Source organism: Syngnathus floridae, chromosome 9 (genome assembly GCF_059516105.1).
Source record: "Syngnathus floridae isolate MCC-2025c chromosome 9, RoL_Sflo_1.0, whole genome shotgun sequence".
NCBI classification, from domain to species: Eukaryota; Metazoa; Chordata; class Actinopteri; order Syngnathiformes; family Syngnathidae; genus Syngnathus; species Syngnathus floridae.
Window position 1 is genome coordinate 4,829,256 of NC_142421.1, and position 25,721 is coordinate 4,854,976.

Sequence of the window (25,721 nt, forward strand, 5' to 3'; positions counted from 1 at the left end):
TAAGCTCTCTCGAATGCACCCCCGTGCCCGCATGCCGCCACTCGTATACATTTTTGTCTGTGCACATTTTGTAGTTTACAGTGTTAGGCTTCAAGTATATCTACAAAATAACAAAACAAACTGAAAAGAAAAAAAAACTGACAACTAGATGTGAAATAAATTAACCGACATGAGAGGTAGTGAAAAGCCTACGGAGACGCTCGTTTGTTTTCATCAAAGGAGAAATGATAATCATCATCATAATAAAAGTGTCAGTAAGGCCAAAGCTTCGCAAACCTCCTCTTTCTCATCAGGACACTTTAGCTCTTTAAAAAAAAAAAAAATCAAATAAAGTGGAAATGGCTGAGCACCGCCACCACCGCATTGCTTCACATGTTCATTGCTTGTAAAATCCACAGTTATTCAACACAAAACAAGCACCTTGGCTGCGTGAAAGTCACAATAAATTAAACGGGGAGGGGAAATGGACACCGAGCGGGAAACACGCTGTGCTCCCTGTCTAACTCTCCCGAGTCTAGAACCTTCCGGCTCGTCTCCCAAACGCTTTGAACACGGCACCACCAAGGGCATAAATTGTTTTTGTTTATTTTGAAATGTAAACTTGATTTGAATTGCACCATGATGTTTATTTTATGTTTTTATCTGAGTAGTGTGAAACATTCTCGTAACTTTAAAATAATCTTTTTTTTACCTAAAAACAGTTGCCGATGTGATTGAACTGGGCGCATGCATCCACAGCGAAGGAGATAATAATGTGGCTGCCTGCATGTGTTATTAAATAGTTTTTAGTTCTTCAGAGGAACTCGTGGGAAACAAGGAGGCCTTTGTTTTCATTTGACTCTGGATTAAAAAATATATTTTGTTGCCAAGATTTTTTTTTTTCAATCTCCAAAACAATGTTTCTATTGACTCCGCTGATTGATAACATTGACTACATTTGAATGTACAGCAGAACCTCCAAACTCGAACCCAATCTGTCAAAGCAATTTTGCAAATGTTTTTTTTCCAGGTTCAAAAACCTTCAGGCTATGGTTTAAGGAACAATTTAAAGTCCTTAACTGTTATACAAGAGACTTTAGCCACAACCAAAATAAAGTAAATGTACTCACCCTTTGAAGGCTGACAAGGCAAGAAGTTATCTGCAGAGCGATACCGTCACCGAGTTTAAAGGTATTGCTGCAATTGATTCGGTCTGGCAAAAAGAAAAAGCTCAAAAAAAGAGCAAAGGACACTTATCAGCTCAAATTTAACATTGTGGGCTGTCAACAGCATTTAAAAAAAATCATATCTATTGCCAAAACATATCCGCAGATTTTTTTGGTATTGGGGGATGTGGTTGAACTTCAAGCTGTTCCACTTTTGGAGGTTCCACTGCAACTCATCAACTATCAAACATAGTTTTGATTGGCATGACGACCCGCGTGTTGAGCGTCGGGATTGAAAAATCATCAGAGGTGCTTTATATTGGCTGGCAACTACTTTGCCGGGTAAAGAATGTGAACAACAACAACGTGACATCAGCTACGACCACTCAGAACGCTTCTCAATACGACACTGTCATGGAAGCAGGAGTTCAGAACATTCAAATTCTCCTGTCACATGACTAATATTTTTTAAAAAGTTCATAAATTGTCCCCGGAATTTATCAAGGAAATTTCGTGCCTATCCCTAATTTTGACTCCTTTCGGCGGTTTAAAATCTAGCATAGCAATAAAGAGACACGGTTGCTAACTAGGCTAACCATCCAATTGCACTTTTTTTTTTTTTTGCTAGCCTGCTCTTACAATGGCTCTCGACCAAAACTTGGCACGTCAACGTCAGGTAGTTAGATATGTAGGTGGCGATACAGAGTGCTCCCATGTATCAACAAGTAGTGGCACAGTTTCCGCAAAACACTTTAGGATCTGATAGATACATCATTCATCTATGTAGCAATCAGTAGTATTATCGGAGTGAATTCGACAACTAACAAAAAAAAAATATATAGCATAATACTTCAGTCATGCACTTTCTACTGCATATCAACAGGCCGGGCGGGCCGAAAAAAATTAGTTATGGGGACATTTGGCAAGACCCCGCCCTACATTTTGTCCTCTAAATTCTTTAAAGCGACACTATCATGCGTTTTAAAGTCTGATTTTTTTTCTTTTTTCTTTTTTTTAGAAAAGTAGTCCAAAGAATGTGTGTGGCGCAAAGGCATGCTAACTTAGCAAGCGGCTCTAGCCTAGCGCCCACAGAGAAATGTTAGCATTGTCGCTAACGGACAATTTGCTGGCTAAAACGAGTTCTCTTCTCCGCCGCGCAGTTGACATCATGTTTGGCACCCGCTTCAGCTCACAGAAAAAGGCCAAGGGCCCGTTATCCTAACCGCGTCAGTGCCTGAATGTAGACGACTACTGCTGTGTTATTATTATAATTTATTTTGGACCTGTGCTTGTCAGGCTATGAGGGTACGAATGGGAAGCAGGACGAGGGGAAAAATAAAGGGATGGGCGGGATTAACTGTGGTTGTTTTCCATGGGGGGGATGAGGGGGGGGGCTACAGCAGCGCCACTTGTGCAGCCAATATTTTCTCAAAACATGTGTGAAGGCATTGTTGAGTTACATGTAGCTGCCCAACCACAAGTCTAGCCCTTACTCCTCCCACGCGAAAGAAGGAAAGTGCTCGGATGGACGGATTGATGGAAACGCGGACGGGTGCTGCTTCAATGTGGACGCCTCCCCTTGAATAAAACGACTTACTTTCCCTTTCCGGAAAACTAATTCAGAAAAAAAAATTACACGGTTGCAGTCGTCGGCGTGAGATAGCCTTCCTTTCGTTAGCTCAGAATGACATGGGGGGGATGAAAAGTAAGGTGTCATTATTACAGTACAGGAATAGTTGGCGTGTCCATTCTCTCTCTCTCTCTCATGTTCTCTCTTACTTCCTGGTCCTGAGGAGTCCAGTCTAACATGACCATCGAGACATCTGCGCTCGCGAAAACAATCAGCAGCCGGAGAAGGCGGCCTCGTCAAATTTGACCTAAAAGCAACCAGCAAATTCACATCACCGGCTAGAAATTGCTTAAAAATATAAATAAGAACAATAACCAGCTATCTGGGATGTCATTCAGTCTTTTTGCAATCAAGAAAGAGTTTGTTTTTCCAAACCGGACTTGTGGCACCATAGTTGACGACGTCGTCGTCGCGATGGAGGGTAAGGTGGGGTGCGGGCGGGGTCTTTAGGTGTCCAGGCAGGTGCGCCTCCTGTTGGCGAGGAGGTCTCTGTAAACGCTGGAGTTGAGGAAGCGGGGGAAGGAGTCCCGGTGCATCAGCGTGTAGATTTGGAGCTGTGCCTCCTCGTACATCAGGCTGCTGGGCTCGGCCAGGCTCTGGTTGATGCCCTCGCGTACCCGTGAGTCCAGACTCACCTGGGGCCACAGATGAGAGATACATAGAAAAGGGCTGACATTAAGCTCAGTAAACCTCTAAAGATGAGAGTCTCAGTCTCACGAGCACCAACAGTGATATGCAGGCTCCCTCTAGTGGTGTACAAAATCAGCGTAGTTATTTTTTTAGTGTTTATACTTTATAGACTTTAATTATTTCAGGTAATTAAGTACCATTTATATTTTTATCACTGTTCCTACACACAGCCTTATCAAACAAAGGACAATTAATTGTCAGTGGTGTGTTGGTCAGCTTTCAAACAAAAAGCCAAACCTCTTTCGGCGACAGTATGGACACGTAGTCTTCGTATATGATCCTGGCCTTCTCGTCCACCACTGAGGGATCCGTCTCCTTCTTCAGCTCGTCGCAGGCCAACCAGAAAAGGAGGTTGTCCTCGCTGTACTCTGACCTGAGGAACTCCCGAAAGATCTCCCTGCCCTCCAGCGAGCGCAGCATCATCTCAAAGCTCCGAGACCACGACAGCACCTCGTCGAGGCTGGGGTGTCTGCGGCAGGACACGCTAGAGATCAAGACAACGCGGTCGTGACTACGCAGCGTGGAAGCCGACGCGGGCTGAGGACTTACTGTTCTTCTGCAGCTTCAATACTGTCCATCTTGGTGCAGGTCTGGCGTTCGCTTCTCTCCATCCGGTCTTCACTCCTGCATGGGAAGCAAAAAGAGTCTTTGATTTACATTCATTACATCAGATTCGCTCATTACATCAGATTTTTTTGTTCTGAAAATATATCCAAGTATATATTTTTTTTAATTTTCAATATGGGTCCAATACTTGTATTGATTTTTCCAACATGTAAGCTAGTCATCTTCATTTAGGGGAAGTATGGCATGGACAAGTACGTAAATGTATTGTTCTGTGTAGTTCTGCGAATATGCAGATACAAGTCAGTCCGTTAGCTTGTGACCAAGGCAAAAACAACGCTTGCATTATTTGTTGTTTGCCATTAATGCTAGCACACAAAGCTAGCATTCATTCAGACTTAAATTTCAGTAGTTAAAAAAAAAAAAAAGGGGGGGAAAGACAAAGAAGTATCCCGTTGTCTTATACGTATGTGCATTTATAGAGCGCTGCATTTATTTGACAAAATCTCTTTCAGTCTAGTAGGGATGTCCTCGTCTCATTCCAATTTTTTTTTTTGTAAAGTTTTACCCACATGACAAACTTTCTCGTGACATGAATGGTGAGGCAGGCCGTGTTTTGAGTCTTTTGGCAGAAAAGAAGAATGCTGGGTCTCGGTGTCTTTTATCCCCAATCTAAGAGACGAAATGAAAATGCTGCTAACAATTCGCCGACGACAAAAAATAATAAAAATAAAAGCGCTGGCATCATGAAATTCTTACTTTGTATCACGCAGCCATTAATCAAACTGCGTGCGACCGTCAAGCCAGCAAGATGATCTCCACTAAACACTGCCACACATGCAGTGAACAATGGCCGCCTGTCAACGCACTAAACACACATGCTAGCTTAGCTTCCCTCCGTCCACCGCTGCTCTGTCTCACTCGCCCTGGTCCATAATGCAACAGACACTGCGCCGTCTATTTTTGTCCCACCATGGAGGATCTCTGCTTCCTCTTGTCAAAGTCCCCATTGTGCTGCCTCTAATAGGGTAAGCGGGCCACAGCCCCCGGGCGCCCTCACAATAGGGCTAAATATACAGGCTGTTCTTCACAGCTGTTTTGCATGTGATGAGAAGATGGAAATAGAAGAGTATTGTATGATGGCGAGTGAGCACCGGGTTAGAGGGGATGAGCGAGGCGGGGCCGAGCGAGATGGGGAAGTCTGATAGACCAGGAGACAAACACGTAAACATCACCACAGAAATTGGAGGAGGGGGGGTCAGAGCCGCATGGAGACTCGGGAGACTCCTTCCAGGCTTGACAAGCTGCCAGCCTGCCGACCTCTTCAGATGGAGTGCTGCGACAGAGGCGACATTCACTCGCTGCTTTCTTGGCCGAGCGTGGGGCGGCTGCCGTGTCGCTCGCAACCGGATGAGGCGGGACTTTGTGCAACTCGGGCTGGATTTTAATTAATTTTTGGCCCCACGTGAACTTGAATACACAGCCGATGATGTCCTCGCTAACAGCTGCCAGATTAAAAGGAAGCCCCCCGTCCACAAGCTTCGAATAGTTTCTCGGCTATTTTGCTGGGGGGGGCGCAAACGGAGAACCTACCAGAGACACTTGCAGCAGCCGCACCAGCAGAGGCAGCAGGTGTTGGGTCGGGGTTGTCCGGGGACCTGCGGTGGGGCCTCGATGTGCGCCGCCTGCCTTTTTCTCATCTCCACTCCACTCACACTCCGGGGCTGTCGAACACAAAATACACTTGTCGGTTGACACAACTTGAAACTTGCATTTACTACCTTATCATGCCCATTTGAATTTGATTAATCGTTCCGTAAATCCAATTTAAAACATTGCGGTTACTAAAGGTTTCACGATGGCATCCAATCCGACGTCCAAGGATGATTTGCGTGCATGCCGTGTTCCACCTTGGAGACGCCGTGGAGCCCTGCCATGCTTGCCGGGGGGTTTCCCCTGACATTTCACATGCTTGGAAGGCGGACATGAACGAGGCCTTGGGTTAGAAGTGTGTGTGTGTGTATTGCAGATAGAAGCCGAGGGTGGGGGGGCGGGTAGAGAGAGAGCCACTTAACCATCACACTGCAGCCTTTCTTTACGGCAGCGAGCACTGCGGGCTAATCTAAATAAAACGCCTCGCTCTAAGAAGTCATTTAAAGTGCCTCAGACAATAACGCACAGTGCAGCCTTGTCACTTGATTTCTTAAACGCCCGGCGAGCGAGGCGGCCAGCTGGCGGGCTGGCTGCGAGTTAAACGGACCTGGGAAAGCCTGCTCGCGCTGCTGAGCAAACGGCGCTCTCGCAGAGCCAGCCTGTTACATCACAACTCCTGACATTCGTCTCATAGGAGGGGGGTGAATTGTCGCAGAATGCAATCAAAGTTGCAGCGAGAAAAGAAAAAAAAAAGAGAGAGTGCCTACCTGCTCATATCAAACCCGTCATTAATACCTCCGATATGAAAAAGAGCAGCAGAGAGGCTCGCAAATCTATTCCTGGCGCAGCATCTCGTCTCCCGCGTCCTGATCCAGCTGGTCTGCATATGGACATAGGACGGACGGGAAACTAAGGCGACGGGCTGTGTGATATGCAAATGACGTCGCCTGACCACTGGAAAGTGCATCAGTTATTCAGCAACCAGGCAACCAAAATAAAACTGGATGCAAACGAGAGCGGGCCGCAGCTTTGTTGTGAAAGCTGGAGAGCCGAGGCTGCTTTGACAGCACTGCTTAGCGCCGCCGTCTTGAAAATACAAATTGGGCCGCGGGAGCACAAAAGGGACACTTGTGGGAGCTTTCTGGACCATCAACTAGAGCTCAGAGAGGAAATGGACTCTCAAAAAGGTAGACAGATGACAGTTTTGGACATTCTTGACATTTCAGCCAGATTGGTTTCTGGAAATCTGGACTTGACTTGAAAGAAATGTGTTTTCCCGCCACATCTTACCATGAATTAGTTAGTTGTTGAAAGCAGGTCAGACAGAGTGTTCATGGCGTGAGGTAATCGGTTGCCAGACGATAGCGGGGCCGCTCGGCGGAGGGGCCGATAGCGGCTAATGGACTGCCTCGGTAGCTGGCGGGAGGCTCGGGGCAAGGCCAGGTGGTCCTTTTTTACCAACGGCAGCAGCGCTTAGTGCTTTCACCATCCCTGACCAGAGACGCTCGTGGAAATCTCCTCCCTCAGCTCACGACCGCGCCTTCGGTTTCTGCTCTCGCCCTCTGGGCTTCCTCCAATCTCAGCCAATGGGTCGTTTGTGGACTTGAAAGTACAGCATCTGGAGGGGGGGCAAAACACATGAGCTAAATCACATTTGCCAACCAATATGCTTATCGGACTAGGCAATCAAAGACAGTATGATGGAGACTTGTAACCAGATTGAGGCCAATCTGTTGCGCAACCAACGTGGTTCCTTTGTCGTGGCTGCTTGTTCGCTCAAACACAAAAACTCCAGAACAAAAAAAAACATTATACTTTGCGACTGCGCTAATGCTAACATTGCTAAACTCTAGCGGGGGAAAAAAAAGAAAATAACTAAACCCTTTTTTGTTGTGGACTATTTTGTAATTTAGTCAGAGGGCCGTTATGACACTGAAATTTTTTTATCTCACTGCATTACAGATACACAGCAAATTAATGGATTACTCGCTCCAAAATCACAAATCAAGGGTTTTCAATTATTGTTTCTTATTGTAAAGAAAAAATAATAATAATAATTGGATGGCTTGGATTGGATAGCAATAGCCGCATATTTGTGACATTAAATTATCATTGCCTAAAGTTAAGCGCTTTGGATCAGCAAAACAAATTGCACAGTGTGAAGGAAGCGTTGTAAAGCTTACGCTTCCGGCAAGTTTATCAGCGTAGTTTATTATCCCTCTGCTTATTTTCTGTTATTCACGAGTGTTTCTGAAAACAAATAGGAACTTTCTGTCGAAGAGGACGTCCACCGTTAATCGACACAGCAACAACAAAAAAAACATCCTAAGGAAGTGACCGTGGGTGAATTTTTAATGAGCTCGTATATTGAAGGTTTACTGAGCTGAGCGCTCCACAACAAACATCAGAATCCAAGCAATCTTTTTTTTTTTTAAAGGACATCATGAAAAATAACCCAGGCCGACTTTCGCTGCTTCAGCCAAACACCCGAGCCACAGTCAGTCATGCCATTTTGCTGCATTTTCTCCTCGGAAAGGAAACTGACTAAGCGTGAAACGGCCTCCCAGCCTGCCTACCCGTGTGTTGATTTGGGAAATTGTCTTTTTCAACACAATCCGACATAGACTGTGAAAGGGAAAGAGAAGAGACATTCGTTTGAATGTTTAGCAGTATTGTGGGACACATTTTTTTTTGGGGGGGGTGAATTTTTTTTCAATAGCCGTTAGTTACATTCGGATCTTTGTTGTTGGTGGGCCGGCCCACTCCTCTGACCACTATTCATTAGCCTCATTCATTATTTTATTCATTTGAGTGATGTTTTACTATGCAAACAGAAAAAGCCAAGATTTGAACCCTTTCCACCATTTCTCATTCCTCCATTGACTTAGTCATCTTTCGTCCACAAACTGCTTCTTTCTGGCTGCCATCACATGACACAACATGCCAGCCCGATACTGTTGCGAATCTGCACCCATTCCTTCTGAACTTTAAACCAAAAAATACAAGTCCTACTTGTATGCCTTAACGGCCCATGACGAAGGGTTTTGCATAGCCTACATTAAAAAAAAAAAAAAAAAGAATCTTTTTCCTTTGCGAATGGCAAAAGTTTCCAAGAGGAAGACAGGCCACAAGCAAAATGCTTCCTAAAATAAAAGATTGTCTAACAGTAACTGATTCACTTTGTAATGCATGGCTTGCCAAATTTAGGCCCGAGGCCCTAAAAGTAAAAGTTTGTGTCCACGTAATTTCCTCGGAACCCGTCATTTGATTTTCAAAATGCCCATCCCAAACACAACCAGCATTTTGACAGATAGTCATTTTCCGTCTAATTTTGTCATGTTGCTACTTAGAGATTACTTTGGTGGATATTTCGAGGCAGTATTGTGTATTTATGAGCCCCAAGTAAATTGCAGAAAGCAATAAGTGACTGAGTAGAACAATGAAGCATGATTAGAACCTTCAGCGGGGAAGTCTGGTGACACTCAACACGGAGATGGTGCTCTCGTTTGCTAAACCAAGGAGCTGAAAATGGAGGTTCTTTGCACTAGAAAAAGTCTTGTAGGTTGATATGTTGCATCTGCCTCAAGGCCCCCATCTGCCGCTTTTCTCCTGAACCTGCTCTCATCGGGGAACTCCAACTCCTATTACTATTAGCTCCACTGGCTAGCCGCTGCTGCGAACCCACCCGAGCGCAGCCGCCAGCCGAGCCCAAACACAGTCAAGGAAGGCGGCGACGAACCTTATTCCAACGACAGCCCTATCGCTGTCATTCGTAAGCCGCCCAAGAGTCGCTATCTTCGGAGGGAGCCGCGCTAGCTGCCATGCTAATCACCAAGCTAGCTTCTCCTCCTCCGCTGCCGCCACCGCCGCGGCCGGTGAGTGTGCCCCCGGATTCGCAGCGCGCCCAAATCAAGCGTCGTCTTACCGCTTTGTGTCAGACTGTCAGTGTCCCAGGGTGGTGGGTGCGCACGCCACGGTGTCTCGACGCCTCTCGGAGGGCATCGTTAATGTGGATTCGGCCGCGGAACGTCCATCGCCGCCGTTTTTCCGTCCATCCGCCCCACTTCAGCACCGAACGCCGCCGAGCCCCTGGATGCACTGCGCATGCGCGCTGCTCTCTGCCTCTGCAGCCCATCTTCAGGAGGGCTCGTCCCAGATGTTTCGGACCGGTACCCTTGCACTCAAACAGGATGGATGAGGGTTACAATGATTTTTAAATAGTCCATAACCATGATATTTATTTCAAGTCGCACGCGCGGTTCGGCACCAGCGGGTTCGCCTATAGAATGAATGAATGAATGAATGAATGAATGAATGAATGAATGAATGAATGAATGAATGAATGAATGAATAACTAGATAACCCAAATTTTTAAATTAAATATTGAATAGTGAAATACCACTAAATAAGCAAAGGACAACAATTCCTTGCAGAAATCCTTAAAAAGATTATCGTATGTTTCATATTTAACTTCCTCAACATTTCCTGTGCTTCACAACTCACGGGCCACTGCATTTTATATATAGTAAGACAAGATGAACTCGAACTATGATGCGAAAAAGCAGTTCATTCATCAATTTGTTTTAATTCTGGTTGTTCTCTACCGTAGCACAAGGGGGCGCTAACGCTCTTTATCTATTTCAAGTACTTAAACACATCTACCATCCCTTATTTGAATGGCAACCATAAACTATCATTGTCGCCGTCCCCCTCCCAAAAACACAATTACCAACAAGATATTTCATAGCCAACAATTTACACAAAAAACAAGCGGCGAGGATTGATTTAGCTATTTTTTTTTGTCTTTTCATGTGATGGAAGATTGCGTGTGAAAAGGTCAAGAAATCCCCAAAACTCTCAAAAGTAACCTCCAGATTCACCTATTCATATTTTACGATTTATTTTTACAAATGTTGCTGTATTTTTGTTTCTGGGAACGAAGGTGTTTCAACATCCCTCCACACTTCCAGATAAAATGAACACCTACACCAACTTTTGAAGGCGCAAATGAAGATAAAAAATAAAGTAAGGTCTTGTGCGGATTTAATTTGAATTTTTCTCCAGGACACCAAATGTAATCTATAGTGTAAACTGGAGCTGAGTAAGCACCCAAAGAGTTATTCTTACTGATGTAGGCACACAGACAGGCGGCCTTTTTTATGAAAAGCCAATTTTTCTCCCTGAGTGGCTTTTTCTATCATCATAACACATTCTTTATGTCTGGTGCCAAAGTGCATGTGACTGATGCTAATGGCGTCAGGGAGGTGAACGACAAATACGACCGATAAATAGACAAGATGTTGCCACTAATCATCCTTAATCGTCTTGCTGGTCTGCAAGAAAGAGATTGTAGAACATTTGCAAGTTACATAGTGATCAATATTTGTGTGTGGCTTCTATTTTACTTTTATTTTTATATTTATTGTAGGATCATTTACAAGAGTAGTTAACTGTAGTTAACCTCAAGCTAGCAACCGATGCGAGCAAACCCCAACTTGGTCCTATCTGGAGAGACGCACATACCAAACTTTTATCTTTCTCTAAAAACACATATATTATAGATATTTTCATTTCATTGTGTCTTTATGCTGCGGACGTGGAGATGCGAGGTTACCACTGGACTCTTTTGAAAAGAACTGTTGCTATGGCAACATATATTGTCATCTCTCCGGGGCCCGCCATTATTTACAAAACTTGCTTCCCTCTTGAGTGATTCCCAGCTGTGCCTGCCTGGCACGATGTCTATGCAGCTCAAAAAAAAATATTGATTACTTTATGAGATTACACATGCCTTGAGCAGTCTAGCAAAACCACATTGGTACATTTGAGCTCATCGCAGGAAAAGATAGCAAATCCAAACTGACATTCTTATCGAATCCCGCAGCAGCGCTCTGCAAGTTTGACATTTTGAAAATTATTGACTGACGACAAACCCGGAAAAACACAAAAGAAGAAATGTCGGCGTTATTAAAGCAAAAAGTTTCCCGGCTGCTAAATGTCAACTTGTCGAGAACTCACATGTGGGAGACAGAACAGGGAGACGACACACAATTAACTGTCACGGAACAAAAGTCTTGGGGGTTGGCTGGTGCAGACTGCATTTAAAGCTCTCCACAAAAAAAAAAAAAAGTCTGTGGGTGGAAAAGCAAGTGATTGTGAAGCTGTGAGAAGATCTTCACCTAACTCGAAAAGTGATGACTGGAAAAGAAGAAAAACAGTGAAGTCAGCGGCTTCACTGTTCGAATACTTTTGCAGGGGAACTGTTGTGTCTATTCCCTGAAGAATTGGCATCAGTGTTCCAATACTTTTGGAAGTACACCTAGCGTCTGTGTCTTTTGCCCCAGAGAAGGTCAGTGGGAGGATTTCGCTTTCCAGTCTGACGGAAAATTGATGAGGCAAAACACGAGCGTCGCCCCCCCGGGAGCATCATTGGCTTCCGTGCAGCCGTTTGTCAAGACCATTGTTTGTAATATTCATGGGACTCCTTTGAGAGAGAGAACGTTCGGAATGGCGTCCACCGAGACACGGTTAAATAATTCAGCTGCGCTTGAGATTCATCCGCCGTCAACTCCCTGAAAGACGCGCGGCAGTCAATCAGATTGTGATGGTATTTTTAAAATATGAAATGGCAAATGTTGGTGTGTTTTACTTTTCTTCCCATTTTTTATTTCTTTTTCATCGCATTACAACTGCTCTTACACAGTATGATTCATATTTATTATATTTACAGCATGAGGTCTTTTGATTTCATTTATATAGCCGCCTTCATCCTCGCTCACTTTTTTATTTTTTTATTTCAAGTAAGCTTCTTCTCCACTTTTTTCCCTTCCCCATAGCTCTAAAGCCGATAATGCAGGCCTTGACCTTGACTTTTAATACGATTCAGCCGTTTGTGCAATAATTTTGCCTCATGAATATTTTGAGCGTGGCTGCTTTAACAAAATTGGAGAGTTCAAGCAGGGCCTCTTAAGTGTGATGTATTCATAATAACTACGCCAACCAAATTTCATGTTACATTTGACCACTCTCACCAACTGTTTTTTTTTTAGGGTTGAAAAAAAAAAAGAATCCAAAAGACTCTAAAGTCCTCACCAATACTCGAGATTATAGTAAAACCAGACACGAGAAACTTTCCTTCACCTGGCTGTCACTTCTCTTTCAAGCCTCGTCTCCTGTCTGCAATTAAAGACAGCTAATTAAAAGCGTTCCCATGTGCCCACTCGGCGCTGTGACGGCGTGCCGCACCGGCGGGAGCCCACGCCAGACAGTAGCTGCAATCACGAGTTCATTTCGTTGATGGCAGGTTAAGAAAGGGCTCTGTAAAGGAAATACCTGGCAATTGGAGAGCTGCTATTAAAAAAAAAAAAAAAAACCACTCAAGAGGAACAAGCTGGTATTTGACACTGTGGGGGGTCCCTGAAGTACACTCCCCAAAGGCTTGCAGTCAGTTACACTCATCCCACAAAAAAACTCAAAAGGTAATAATCAATCTTTTTTTAGGTACTTATTACTATTTCACTGCTGCCGGAAGGATTTTATCCCTATTGGAAACAAGGGAGACTCAGTTGATTCATTTGCTCACACGCTCGAGTCAATGAACTTACATCAGACTCGGACGAGTCGTTTGAATCAATCCACTGGGTCAAGCTAGGTGACTGCCGTAAACACTGCTGACTCAGATGAATCGTTTGAATCGATTCATTGAGTAAGCAGATTAAAAGAAAAAAAAAAGATCGGTTGATTCGCTTAAATTAAACACACTGACTCGAGTGAGTGGACTGCAGACTGACTCAAGCAAACCAGATAACTTTTGATGAGTGACTCAAAGACAGAAAAGAAATTTAACAAAAAATCTTGTACTTCATTCTGAATCAGATGTTATGAAATAAGCACTCCAGTGATGGAATAAATTAGCAGAGGCACTTTACTTTGTTTTGGAGGCCAATTGTCATTGTTTGCTTCACTCAAGTGTGTGACTAATTCTGCAGAGAGCAGTACGCAGCGTGACAACAATGGCGCCGCAAATGGCCTCCTCATCATCATCATATGTTGATTAATGTCAACAAAATAAACAGCAGATTTAGCGCAAAAGAATATATATTTATATATATAATCTTTTCATGATAGTTAGTTTTTATTCCGTTTGGACTTTTGTTTTGAATTTTTTTGGCTAGACAATAAATACAATAAAGTCATAATATTATATCCTTACTGTATCAAGCTATCTTTTATGCGATTCACATTATTTCTAATTATATTGCCATATGACCACAATCCTTGTTTTATACTTTTACTTTGGAATCTGTTTGCCCTTATCAGATGAAAAGTGTGTTTAATCACGTCATAAATGAAAAGACGGGAGTGGAACATGGTGATATTAATTAAGAGCGTCCTTGGTGCTCGGCGGCCACAACACACAAAGTTCCGAAAGGTCAGTCAAGAAAAGCCATTAAGACAAAACACAGGCCAGGGAGTCTTCTTTTGTGCGTGTGTGTGTGTGTGCACAATCACAGGAAATGGAAAAAAAAAATCCAAACAGGGTAAATTTGATGCTCAACAGATTTTCCATTTCAAGGGCTATAAAAAAAAGATATTAGTGATTAAAGGTAACAATAATGGTGCATCTTCCTGGAGGATAATGAAACATTGTATTGAAGTATATGAATGAAATTACTCTCAAAGCTTTCACGCCTTTACATACATCATCATAATCATCGGCCATTTACTGGATATGACACAGCAGTCGTGTGGTAATTCATTTTGTTGAAGTTGGGGCCATGATATATGTTAGCGAGGGCGTTTTGAGCATGTAAATGTACACATTTGAACGCATCTTGAAGCACTGTCAGTGCATTAATTTACTCCAGCTGCTTCTTGTCGTCTCTCCATGTTTATGTCACTTTCACACGTTCTTTTTTTGCCTATACTATAAGATGGCTGCACACATTTGCACACGCACTTCCTCAACTAAAAGTTTATTCGTCATATTGAATGAATATAAACATTTTCTTTTGTGTACTTACGGATGACTTTGACAAAACGCTGCAAGGCCATCAGCGGAATTGCAAGTGATGCATGTGTGTGTTTGCTTTTGTGTGTGTATGTGTGCACATCCGAGCAAGTGCTATCAGCACGGAACATGTAGCTTGAATATTTTCCGACGCGTTGAGTCATTCATCACAAACTGCTGTTTTGTCTTTTTCCAGAAGCCTAGCATTCCGTATTGATGTCAAAGGACACACATATATATATATATATATATACGCGAACAGAAAACTTAATAAAGCAACCGGTGACGAGACGTGACATAGCATAATATTAGCATATTAGCATTATGCTTTAATCTCATTGGCATAACCATAATGTGTAATATTTTTGATATATGAGTAAACTGTATTGAAGATAATGAAAAAGGTAGTAATGTGACATTATAACTGGGTATTATTAGCATGTGATAAATTCATATTTGTAGCTGTCCTTTCAATAGCTGAAAAAAAACCAAAATTAGGTTGTGATTAATTTGCTTATGGAACAGGCTGTTTCGTACTAACAATTATGAAATATGTCTGTGGGACATAATTAACACTGATTTTCCATTACTGTGGTAAATTACACAGTGCATTGATAGCAATCACGAGCACATTAAATGCGGAGCGAGAGAGGAACCTGCGCCAGGATGACAAAGCGTGATGAGATAAAGAATTTTTTTGTTTTTGTTTTCCTGATGGTAAATAATGAGGTGTGTTTTTGGGTGTGTTTGTGGCCTATGCACAAGAATGTCAAAATAGATTTCAGTTTTTTATATATAATTTTGGGAGTACTACAAAAATCTGTCACTCTTTATTGTTGAGGTGAAATGTTAACAATTTGGACAATTTCAAATGTTAAAAAAAAAGGCGTCAAAACGATCAAAAATAACATCAAAAATAATTAGCAATTTATTTGATTATCACATACTGAATAAACATCAACTAGATAAAAAACGATTGTGACTATAAAATGTCACATTGGTGAAGGGAAACGGCCAATTGGTTGATTAACCTAAGCTCTTTTTCTCACACTCAATTAGACAAACTGGATTTAGTATTTACTGATTTGTCAATCCGACAATGATCTTAATCACAGCATACTGGTATAACAGGATGAGCTAACTATTGTGACGAGTTAACAAGCATCGTGCTACATGGCACACACATTACAATGATTACCTGTGGAGCACACGTTGCAACTATTAAAGGAGGCGTCGCCACGGCAACAGGGGATGGAAAGACTCCACTTGATCCAAATGACATTGCTGTGATGTCTCTTTTTGTCCTGAAATGAGAAAGCGGTTCATAATGAATAGAATTCATCGCAATTAAACATAACAGCGTATTGCCGGTGTCGACGGTCCTCGTCCTTCTTTTTGATTAAAAGCTTTAAATCTGCTCAAAATCACCCAGCCACGACAGGACAGGACAGCTCATCCGTCCCACTAAGTGGAATCTCTCGCTCCGAGGCGTCAATAAATCAAGCAGCTAGCTTCTGAAAGTTATTTATTAGCTCCAATCCCACGAGTCAATCTTTGCTTTTTTTTTTAAGATGGTGAAACTATCTCTGAAAAGGTCATCGGTTCTTGTTCAGTGTTTACGTTCAAATGCTGGTCAAAATATTTTTGACAGCTCTTTTACTGTCAAATTTCATCGTGTTTCAAAATATTATTTTTAGCATTTACACTTTGAGTGTGCAAGTGTAACCAAATTGTATTTCCACCCTGACAGGCTCTTTTTAGTATTCACTCCATCAAGCACACTTGCATTCAAGGGAGCTTGTGTAAAAGGAAGGAACAGCTCGGATCCATGCCCGCTGCATTGACTTTCACCTCGGAAATCGATCAGCTTTATTTTGCTTGTCTTAATTTAATTGGACAAAGCGTAAATATGCATCAATGTCACTGAGGACTGGCGCCGCTTGTCGGGTCGGGTGCAGACATGCCTGCGGCACACTTAATAGGTCCTCTTTACCCCGTTTGGGACTCTTGTGCCTCGTAATGAGGCAAGGAGGGACATTCTCTTGATTAGAATCGATCCCGATTGGATTTACACTACGGGCTGCATTCTCATACTCGCCGCGTGCCAGCAAATGAAAACAACCGACATGATGTCAACAAATTAATCTAATACAATTTCACAAGTGCAGCAAATGAATTTACGATGTGTGTTGGATCATGTTAAAGCTTGTATTTCAGATTGAAGGCAAATGCAAAATATGGATCAAATCCAGATTCAACTCTGATGCTAAACACACAAGAGTCAATTTGCTATGTTTTGTTCATCAGTGTGTGGAGAATACAAATATTGGCCTTGGGCACATGCAGATTATTTTTTTTTTTTTACCTCACCTCACTTAAGCATTCATCAGCCCATTATGCTTTTGGACTTTTGATTGTTTTGCAGGGTGACGTCACACAAGACCTCAGTTCAGTGAGCATCAACATGATTTGCTCTTTTGTTTTTGTGAACACTAATTTATCATATTAAACTTTGGTTCTTTTTTTTTTGTACTTTTTCATTGGCCATTTATTTGTTATCTAACACTTTTGTTTCCAGTGCGATTTCTTCGCATTGATTCATTTTTTCTGTGAGTACAAAAAACATCACACTTGGTTGCAGCTCCTTGGTGGAGGTGGCAAAAACCGATTGGACAAAATTATACCGGTGATATTGCGAAGAAGGTGAGAGTAAATTCAAGGATGGGAAGAACCTGAATAAAGAAAAGGAGAGAAGACGCAAAAGGGGAGGGGGGCATCTCTCCCTTGATTTCCCCCCACCCATATCCCCCGCCTGCCTCACTCCAACCAGTCCTCCTCTTCCCTTTAGTCCCTCGCAGCTTCCACTTTGGACCGCAAGCATTTTCCCCTTCCTCCACTGTGCGCTCTTCTTTTTTTTAAGAACCATGGAAAGCGCATCAGGCAATCTCTCAGACGTGGATTACCGGAGCCAAATGGCCGCCTTTTACAACAACAGCGGCTTGTGCTCCAACGGCAGCAGGTGCGACGGGGAGCGCGACCCGGGTGGTGAAGCTGACTACAGCGACGCCAACCCGCTCATCATCGCCATCGTCATCACGGCGGTTTATTCCGTCGTGTGCGTGGTGGGGTTAGTGGGCAACGTGCTGGTCATGTATATCATCGTCAGGTACGCACACGCACGCACGCACGCACACGCGCGTCACTTACAACGCATAAAGTGTGCGTAAAACTCACTGGGTGTTTGCGCGCCGACTGGACGGGGAAGCATGCCAGCGACCTCGCTACTGGTTCGAAGACACGCGGGTCGTCAAAATTGCACATTTTAAAACAGCGCAAAGGGGCAGACCTCCGCCAAGGCGAAAGTGACAACTCTCGCAGTCGTGCGTTTGACGTCACAGACTAAACTTCCGCTCAGCGAGTCAAAGTTTTAAATGGCTTTAGGTTATTTTTTGCTAGAGTTATTCAATAAAAGATGTGGTTACCTTACATGTGTTGCAAAAAGCTCAGTTCAGCGAGCAACAACATTTTGTACAGTCCACTTCACGTGCTAGACCTCAGTTCAGTGAGTTATCATTTTGCAATAACACTTTTTTTCCATAGCAAAGTCCTTCTTTGGCCTCTTAGGGAGGTTCAAATGTTCCTTCAAACATGTCCAGCACGGTTCGATTGTGAAACAGATCATTTCAGTGTCAATACAGTTTGCCTGTTGAGGTTCCATTGTATTAGTTTAAATAGGATGTCATTTAAACGTTTAAGACTTCATTAGCTGGGCAATAAAGTTGGCAGATAGCTTTTCCCGCTATCATGAACACACTTCACCATGTGTCTCCACACACACACACACACATTCACACACACGGTTGTCTATTGGAATCAGCACCAACGCTTCTTTCATTATGGCGGTGGGCGCGTCAAGTGGCAGGTGGGCGGACCTGAGTGTGTTCCCACAACGCTTGAGTGATGGCCTCCTAAATGTCCTCCATCCGCTCATCCTTCAGCTGCTTTGCTGAGCTTTGCAACAAGTCAGAAGCTTTACAAGCTCCTCATCTTCATCTGGGTTTGCAAACATCACTGCGCTCTCTTTATCTTAAAACGGCTCGCTGCTTTGTTTGCTCTGCATCATGACGCCTCACTTAGCTGCAAAAGGTGAGTGAATAAAAAGCATAGGGACTTTATATATATATATATATATATATATATATATATATATAATTTACGCTGCACGCCAGCCAGACAAAAAACAGAGCCCACAGACAAAAAGTTGGACACAAACAACTTTGTAAAGTGATCACATGTCCACAGAACGTCAACATGAATCCTCACAGCAGTTTAGTCATCAAAAAGGTTTCCCGCCCATTAGAGCATTCGATAAATAAAGGATGTGTCCTAATGTGGGACACATCCTCCTTGTCCTTTTTTCTCTCACGCTCTTCTACAATCAGTGTTAACAGCCATTTCGCTAATGGTGCATTGATAACAATTTCTTCAGATGAAAGAGAAAAAAAAAGTGATGTGCTCTCCATCCTCACTTTTATGCTAGTGGTCTCGGATGCAATTTGGCTAGATTATATAGAAACGGAAGCGGATGAGTAAGGCGTTCCCGTGGCAACCCCTCAGGTCATAAAGAGTAACGATTGCCTTCTCGCTCTTTATCTCCTCGTACTTCCTCTCGCGCTCGTCCGCAAACTTCTTTGCGAGTGAGCCTTGAGTATATCTATAGATATATATATATATAAAAAAAATCTGATTTACCTATGTGCTATGTTCTGCCTAGCAACAAGGGCAAAAAGCAGTTTGAAGAATTCTATCAGCAATTTTGGGAATTAGTCTACCCAGAACTCTGGCGCGTGTTTTTGTAGAGAGTAACAAGCCTCATCTGCGCCACTCGTGTGCGTCATTCTCGTGAAGCGATCGTAGGAGGTCAAGGTGTGCAACCTTTCGCTGTTTTCTTCACGTGCGCTTTGTTACCGTGGCAACAAGCACTCCCCAGCGATTTCTACTGGCAGTCAGCACTGGCCGAATTGCCTCTCTATGAATTTCTCAACGCAACAACATCAAGCTTCGCTTTTTGATTACGTGATTTCAGTTATTCGCTTGGAAGAGGGCAGTGTAGCAAAATGCTCGGCAGCGTTTCAGGCATTCGTGGCCAACCGTGTCGGATAATGCCAATTCTTTTGATTTAAGGCTTGGCGTCAATGAGTGCTGGCCGGAAATGAGCTTTTGATAGATTTTGCAATGGTCTACTGAAACCAAGCTTGAGTTTTGTAGCCGGCGTCATGCTGCAGGGCTGATTTTCTCTTGCTGGAACTGACAAAAGGAAATATGCTGTCAGTGTGAGCACTTCAGGCTTAAGCTAGGAAGCAAAAAAAAAAAAAATGCTAGCTTAGTGCTAATGGAACGACAAATAGCTTTTCACAGCATGGGACACTCTCTAATTTTCTGACTTTTTGATTAGATTCCTCGGACCAGGCACATCTCATCACTTAAGGGACATTTCTTCAAGTCGGGCTGCTCAATAACGAATTAAATAGAAACCTACACGGTTGGCTCGTGGCTCGCCGACCTCCACGATCCGTCACAGCCGCTCGGGGTGCGCGGAAAGTGTTAGCGGCGGAGAGAAAATATGATAACAGCAGCAGCAGCGCTCTTTCACAGGCTCATGACAAATGATGTTTAGCTCGCTGCATAACAGCAGTTCGCTAGATTAATGGCGCGCCGCCGCAAGATGTTGTGCTCAAGTGGCTTTGTGGGAATTACTCCATGATGGCAGGCGTGTCGAGGTCAATCAAAGGGACTTTATGTGAAGGTCCTCAAGTCAAGTCAAGTCAAGTCAAGTCAAGTCAAGTTTATTTATGTAGCCCTAAATCACAAGCAAGTCTCAAAGGGCTTCAGATATACAAAAAATGGACAATTATTCTCAAACATCCCCTGATCTTAAACTCCCAGGAGGGCAAGGAAAAACTCAAAAAGATCTGATCGCTAAAGAGGTTATTGAAAAACTGAATTGGTTTTTTTTTTCTCATATATTATCAATATTGAGGCTACAAGGAGTTTTTTTTTGTAAGGATGTTTTTCCTCTCCACGATGTCAGCGGCAGCTAAAAAATTCAAACTCCCTCGTAAATAATCATTGCTTTGGCTAATTAGTGTGCACGTGTACCTAATATTACTGGTGCTGCGACATTAGCAACCCCCTGCTGAGCGTGTTTGTTTTCGCAATATAGTGGCAATACTTCTAACGCCATCATTTGGCTCATCGTGCTCGTATTTTCATAGCGTCGCCACCCAGGAGTATTCATTTATTAACAATGTTTGTTATTGGATTTTTTCTCTGGCTTGTTAACAAATTCCTCCGAGCATTAATATCTTAGCTGTCACGCTGGTTGGCATCGAAACAAACAATAACAAAATATTCCGTCCATTCTAACCGCCGTCCTTTAATTATTTGTTCGTTTGCTTGAGCTCGCCTCAGCCCCTGGCTAAAGAATTAATTTCATACTTGAGGAATCAATAACGAAGCGGCTTTCTTTAGTAAATAAGCCACGCTGGCCGTTCAAGCTGTGTGTCACTGTTAAGAACCGCTGCTGTGTTGTGGCATTTTGCCCAAAAGACGCCACTTGTAAGCTCTTTTAAGGCAAAATATACACAGCAAAAATAACTATATGGCACTTTATTTCATCTTCCCACTCTTTTTGGGTCGAGGCTCTCTTCAGTACCAACTGGGCCTTTTATTTGATGGCACATGATGTATCTGTAGGTTTTAAATGAACATGTACTGACCGGTATCGACCCGTTGCTCAAAATCAATAGTGTTCTTGCTGTAAAAGGGGAAAAAGAATTCAAAAAAAACTTTCAGAACTTTGCTCATCTGGAATGGTGAGACCCGTAATGGCACATAAAACAAACATCCCTCCTGCCGCTCTATGTCACATGACTCGGCTAACCGTCCCCGGACCAATAAAGCCGGGAAATGACAAGCCTGGCAAGCTGTCAGTGTTGCAGTTAATTTGAATTTAATGAACAAGCGTCATCATGGACACTTGTTAAGAGGATTTGGGATTATTGAGAATATAAAAACAGGGAGGAGAAGACGATCATCTATCCACCCGTCTGTCCGTCCATCCATCCATCCATCCATCCATCCATCCATCCATCCATCCATCCATCCATCCATCCATCCATCCATCCATCCATCCATCCATCCATCCATCCATGTACTCAGTTATGCTGTGTCAAATAAAACCATTTTTTAAGCCATGAAATGTTAAATTCAAAAGCTCTATCTTCCTTTCCCAGCCGTCGCCTCTGAAAGTGTTTTTAGTCACTCTCTCCAGACCTTCAATTCTCTTGCTTTTCATCATTTCTTCGAAAAATAATCCTGGAATGGAAAGAGGAACTGCAATTTTTGCACTCTCGCTATAAAAAAACACCCAAGATGAGACTTTTGAGTGCACTTTGAAGCAGTATGAAAGGAAATTGTTTGAAAGAAAACTCTTTCTTAGGTCCCTTAAAAACCTGGTAATTCAGGCTCATCGTAGTAACAACGCCGACTCTGATTTCCAATTTTGTTTGCGGGCAGGTACACTAAAATGAAGACGGCCACCAACATCTACATCTTCAACCTGGCTCTGGCCGACGCGCTGGTCACCAGCACGCTGCCCTTTCAGAACGTCAACTACCTGATGGGCACATGGCCCTTCGGCGACATCCTGTGCAAGATGGTCATGTCCATCGACTACTACAACATGTTCACGTCCATCTTCACGCTCACCACCATGAGCATCGACCGCTACGTGGCGGTTTGCCACCCGGTCAAGGCGCTCGACTTCCGAACGCCGCGCAACGCCAAGATCGTCAACGTGTGCAACTGGATCCTGTCGTCCGCCATCGGCCTGCCCGTCATGTTCATGGCCTCCACTGTCGTCACTCGTGAGTCTGACTTGACTAAACGGCTCCCTAAAAATGTGTCTTTTGAGTTTTTCTACATTCAACTCATTTTATTTTGCCCTGAAGGATAGACTTATACAGGCTCGTTCGTTTGTGTATTTTGGAAATCTCAGCTATTTCTGACATCATTTGGATGGGTAAATGTTTCATAAAATTAGCTGGAAAATGAATCAATTTTATTGTTAAAAATGTTTCCATTTTCAATTTTGCGGACCACATGCAACACCGCCACGGACCACTAGAGGGCCGCAGACCATCGGTTGATAATCCCTGCCGGAGCCTTTTGCTGCAGCGGAATCACGCTTGGCTAACTTAATTGGCCATTTTCTCTCCATTACCTCCTTTGTATAGGCGACGATGCCGGCGATTCATATAAATGAGTCACCGGGAAGCCTTTTGCTGGTTAATAGTGCTCCTTACAAAAGATCTTAAGCAACCCTTCCGAAGTTTTCAATACACTTAAATTCGCTTGTATTATATTAATGTGGATGCAAGTAGCCTCCTCGCTCTGGAGCTTATTCTTAATTACACCTCATTTATGTTCCGTCGTTGTCCATTTCATAATTCATATGCTACACGGCCTTGTTTTGGATTAGTCATACACAGCAAACCAACAGATGGACAAACATGGCGCCAAAACGAAAAGCAAACAACATGTCCTGTGATTTGGCCTTTATAGCCTCGAGCATCGTGGACTGCAAGCTGATCTTCCCGCACCCGTCGTGGTATTGGGACATCCTGCTCAAGATCTGCGTGTTCATCTTTGCCTTCGTCATGCCCGTGCTCATCATCACCGTGTGCTACGGCCTGATGGTGCTGCGGCTCAAAAGCGTGCGAATGCTGTCAGGCTCGCAGGTGCCCTCGCCGCTCGCTTGTTAGAATGCATGAGATAAAGTCCTAATTGGTTTCAAGGAGCTGTGCTCCATTGTGGTCTTAATTAAAATTATGTCATTTGGTGCCAGGAGAAAGACCGAAACCTGCGTCGCATCACCCGCATGGTGCTGGTGGTGGTGGCCGTCTTCATCGTGTGCTGGACGCCCATCCACATCTTTGTCATCATTATCGCCCTGATCAACATCTCCAGCTCCACCTTGCAGACCGTCACCTGGCACTTTTGCATCGCCCTGGGCTACACCAACAGGTAGCGGCCGCTAAACCCGCCAATGCCATGCCGCCATTTATGGACGGCATTTATGGTATCATGTTGCACACTTGCAGCAGTCTGAACCCGGTGCTTTACGGCTATCTGGATGAGAACTTCAAGCGCTGTTTCCGCGAGTTCTGCTCATCGGGCCCTTCGCTAATGGAGATGCAGAACTCCACCCGGGTGGGCGTGGTAGGACGCAAGGCCCCACAGCGCGAGCCCAACACCGCACAGTCGGGAGACAGGTCCAATCAGCAGGTATGGTGGGGCGAGTCAACTCCCCAAGTCCTATGTTGCTGTAGCAAAAATCGAGTTTGCGGTAAATTTCACACTAGCTAACAATAATGCTAGCACAACAAATAAATAAATACAAATATAATTGGTGTTTTGGGAACGATGCTGTTACTTGAAGGTGCTTTAAAGCGGCGGCCATTTTGTGTCTGTCAATAGGTATGACTAGCCGTGGAGGAGGAGTCCGTGGACTGCCACTGTCGAGGCGGCGGCGCCAACGACGACCTCATCTCGGAAGTCACCCAAGTCACCACAGGGCTCTGATTACGAACGCACTCGAGCCAATACACACCTACACACAGACGGCGAGGCAAAACGTTACAAGTCGGCAAATGGCGCAGGACCAATTGGAAATCAAGTGTGCGTGCAGCATGAACAAAAAGAATGCTGACGAGATTATTATTATTACTATTATTATCATTATTATTATTGATAGCTCGTCAAAGTGAATATCTAGTAGGAGCTCAATTGATTTTCATTGAGTTGCTGCACCTAATGTTTTGACGCCGGAATGCTTTTTGGCACATTTTCTACCATTTTCTGCAGCAGCAGTCACATGCTTATTTTCCTGGCTGCTTGATGTTTGACCAGCGACAGCTCTCGGGATTTGTTTATTTTTTCCGTTACACGCTCACTTGCACACACACACACACACACACAAACTGATTTATTTCCAACCTGTGCCTGGGCTGAGACGACAGACGGGCTCTGGACATCGTCTCTTAGATTATAAAGGGGGTCTTACGATGTGTGTTTATGCCGCCCCCGCCCCGTTAATTGACACATTTTTAACGGCACCGGCCTGGCGGCCATGTCGGAGGCTCACTTGATGTATTTTCAACACGGGAATGTTCTTCGCTGTACGTATTGCTGCTGCTGTTGCTTTGGTGTCTGTCTTACGTTTTCTTGTCGTTGCTGCCTGGTTGACAAAAAATGAGGATGTACAGATTTCCGTGTGAAACCATATTTGGTATAGCAGGAAAAAACTTTCTCTCTCTACAACTTCAAGCTACTCCCTTTCATGTTTATGATGCCTTCGAACCCAAACGCACTGGGAGGAATTGAAATGACTGTGCTGTATCACCATTAGAAACGCCATCTTGCGACGGCAAACGAATGTGACTCTGTGGGGAAATAAATGTTTGCGACATCGCACCGAAACTTAATGAAAGAACACCGCGGTGCCATTGTTAGATCATCTTACGCGACGCGATTGGATTGAAGGGCCGGGCGCTGCGCTCGCCAGCTGCTTTTTCCACTGTCGTCGTAAAACTCGATATTACCTGCGCCGCCATTTTATTTTCGATACAAAGATAAATTGAGCCACTGAGACCTAGCTTGGACTAAGATTTAGTCTAGAACGAAAGTGGAACGTCCTTCTACTGTGTCATATCTACTTTTCTTCAAATTGTATATTGACAAAACTCACAAATAATATATAAATACATTAATGTATTGCTGTTATTGTCTTGTTGTATATACCTAGCATGGACTAAGATTTAGTCTAAAGTGGATCGTCCTTCGACTGTCATATTTACTGTTCTTCAAATTGTATATTGATAAAACACACAAATAATATAAATAAATCAATTATATTAATAATATATAAATATATGAATGTCCTTGCTGTTATTGTCTTGTATATATT

General features: G+C 43.5%; 2 protein-coding genes across 3 annotated transcripts; one reads left to right on the plus strand and one right to left on the minus strand.

Annotated features, from left to right (window-relative positions):
• Positions 1 to 1,326: 1,326 nt before the first annotated feature.
• On the minus strand, positions 1,327 to 17,726 carry rgs17 (regulator of G protein signaling 17). 2 transcript variants are annotated; one of them, XM_088384130.1, is made up of 8 exons: positions 17,425 to 17,726; positions 15,891 to 15,996; positions 9,608 to 9,862; positions 6,973 to 7,300; positions 5,623 to 5,753; positions 4,015 to 4,089; positions 3,703 to 3,934; positions 1,327 to 3,410 (listed from the first exon to the last, which is right to left on the minus strand). In XM_088384130.1, exons 4-8 carry the CDS (start codon positions 6,973 to 6,975, stop codon positions 3,222 to 3,224), a joined length of 630 nt encoding a protein of 209 aa, XP_088240256.1. In that variant the 5' UTR covers positions 6,976 to 7,300; positions 9,608 to 9,862; positions 15,891 to 15,996; positions 17,425 to 17,726; the 3' UTR covers positions 1,327 to 3,221. The 2 variants fall into 2 exon arrangements, with proteins under 2 accessions (XP_088240256.1, XP_088240255.1); XM_088384129.1 differs by having other exon boundaries at positions 3,703 to 3,949.
• Positions 17,456 to 25,721, plus strand: oprm1 (opioid receptor, mu 1). The gene is made up of 6 exons (XM_088384128.1): positions 17,456 to 17,858; positions 22,271 to 22,620; positions 23,318 to 23,493; positions 23,601 to 23,779; positions 23,857 to 24,040; positions 24,233 to 25,721. Exons 1-6 carry the CDS (start codon positions 17,617 to 17,619, stop codon positions 24,236 to 24,238), a joined length of 1,137 nt encoding a protein of 378 aa, XP_088240254.1. The 5' UTR covers positions 17,456 to 17,616; the 3' UTR covers positions 24,239 to 25,721.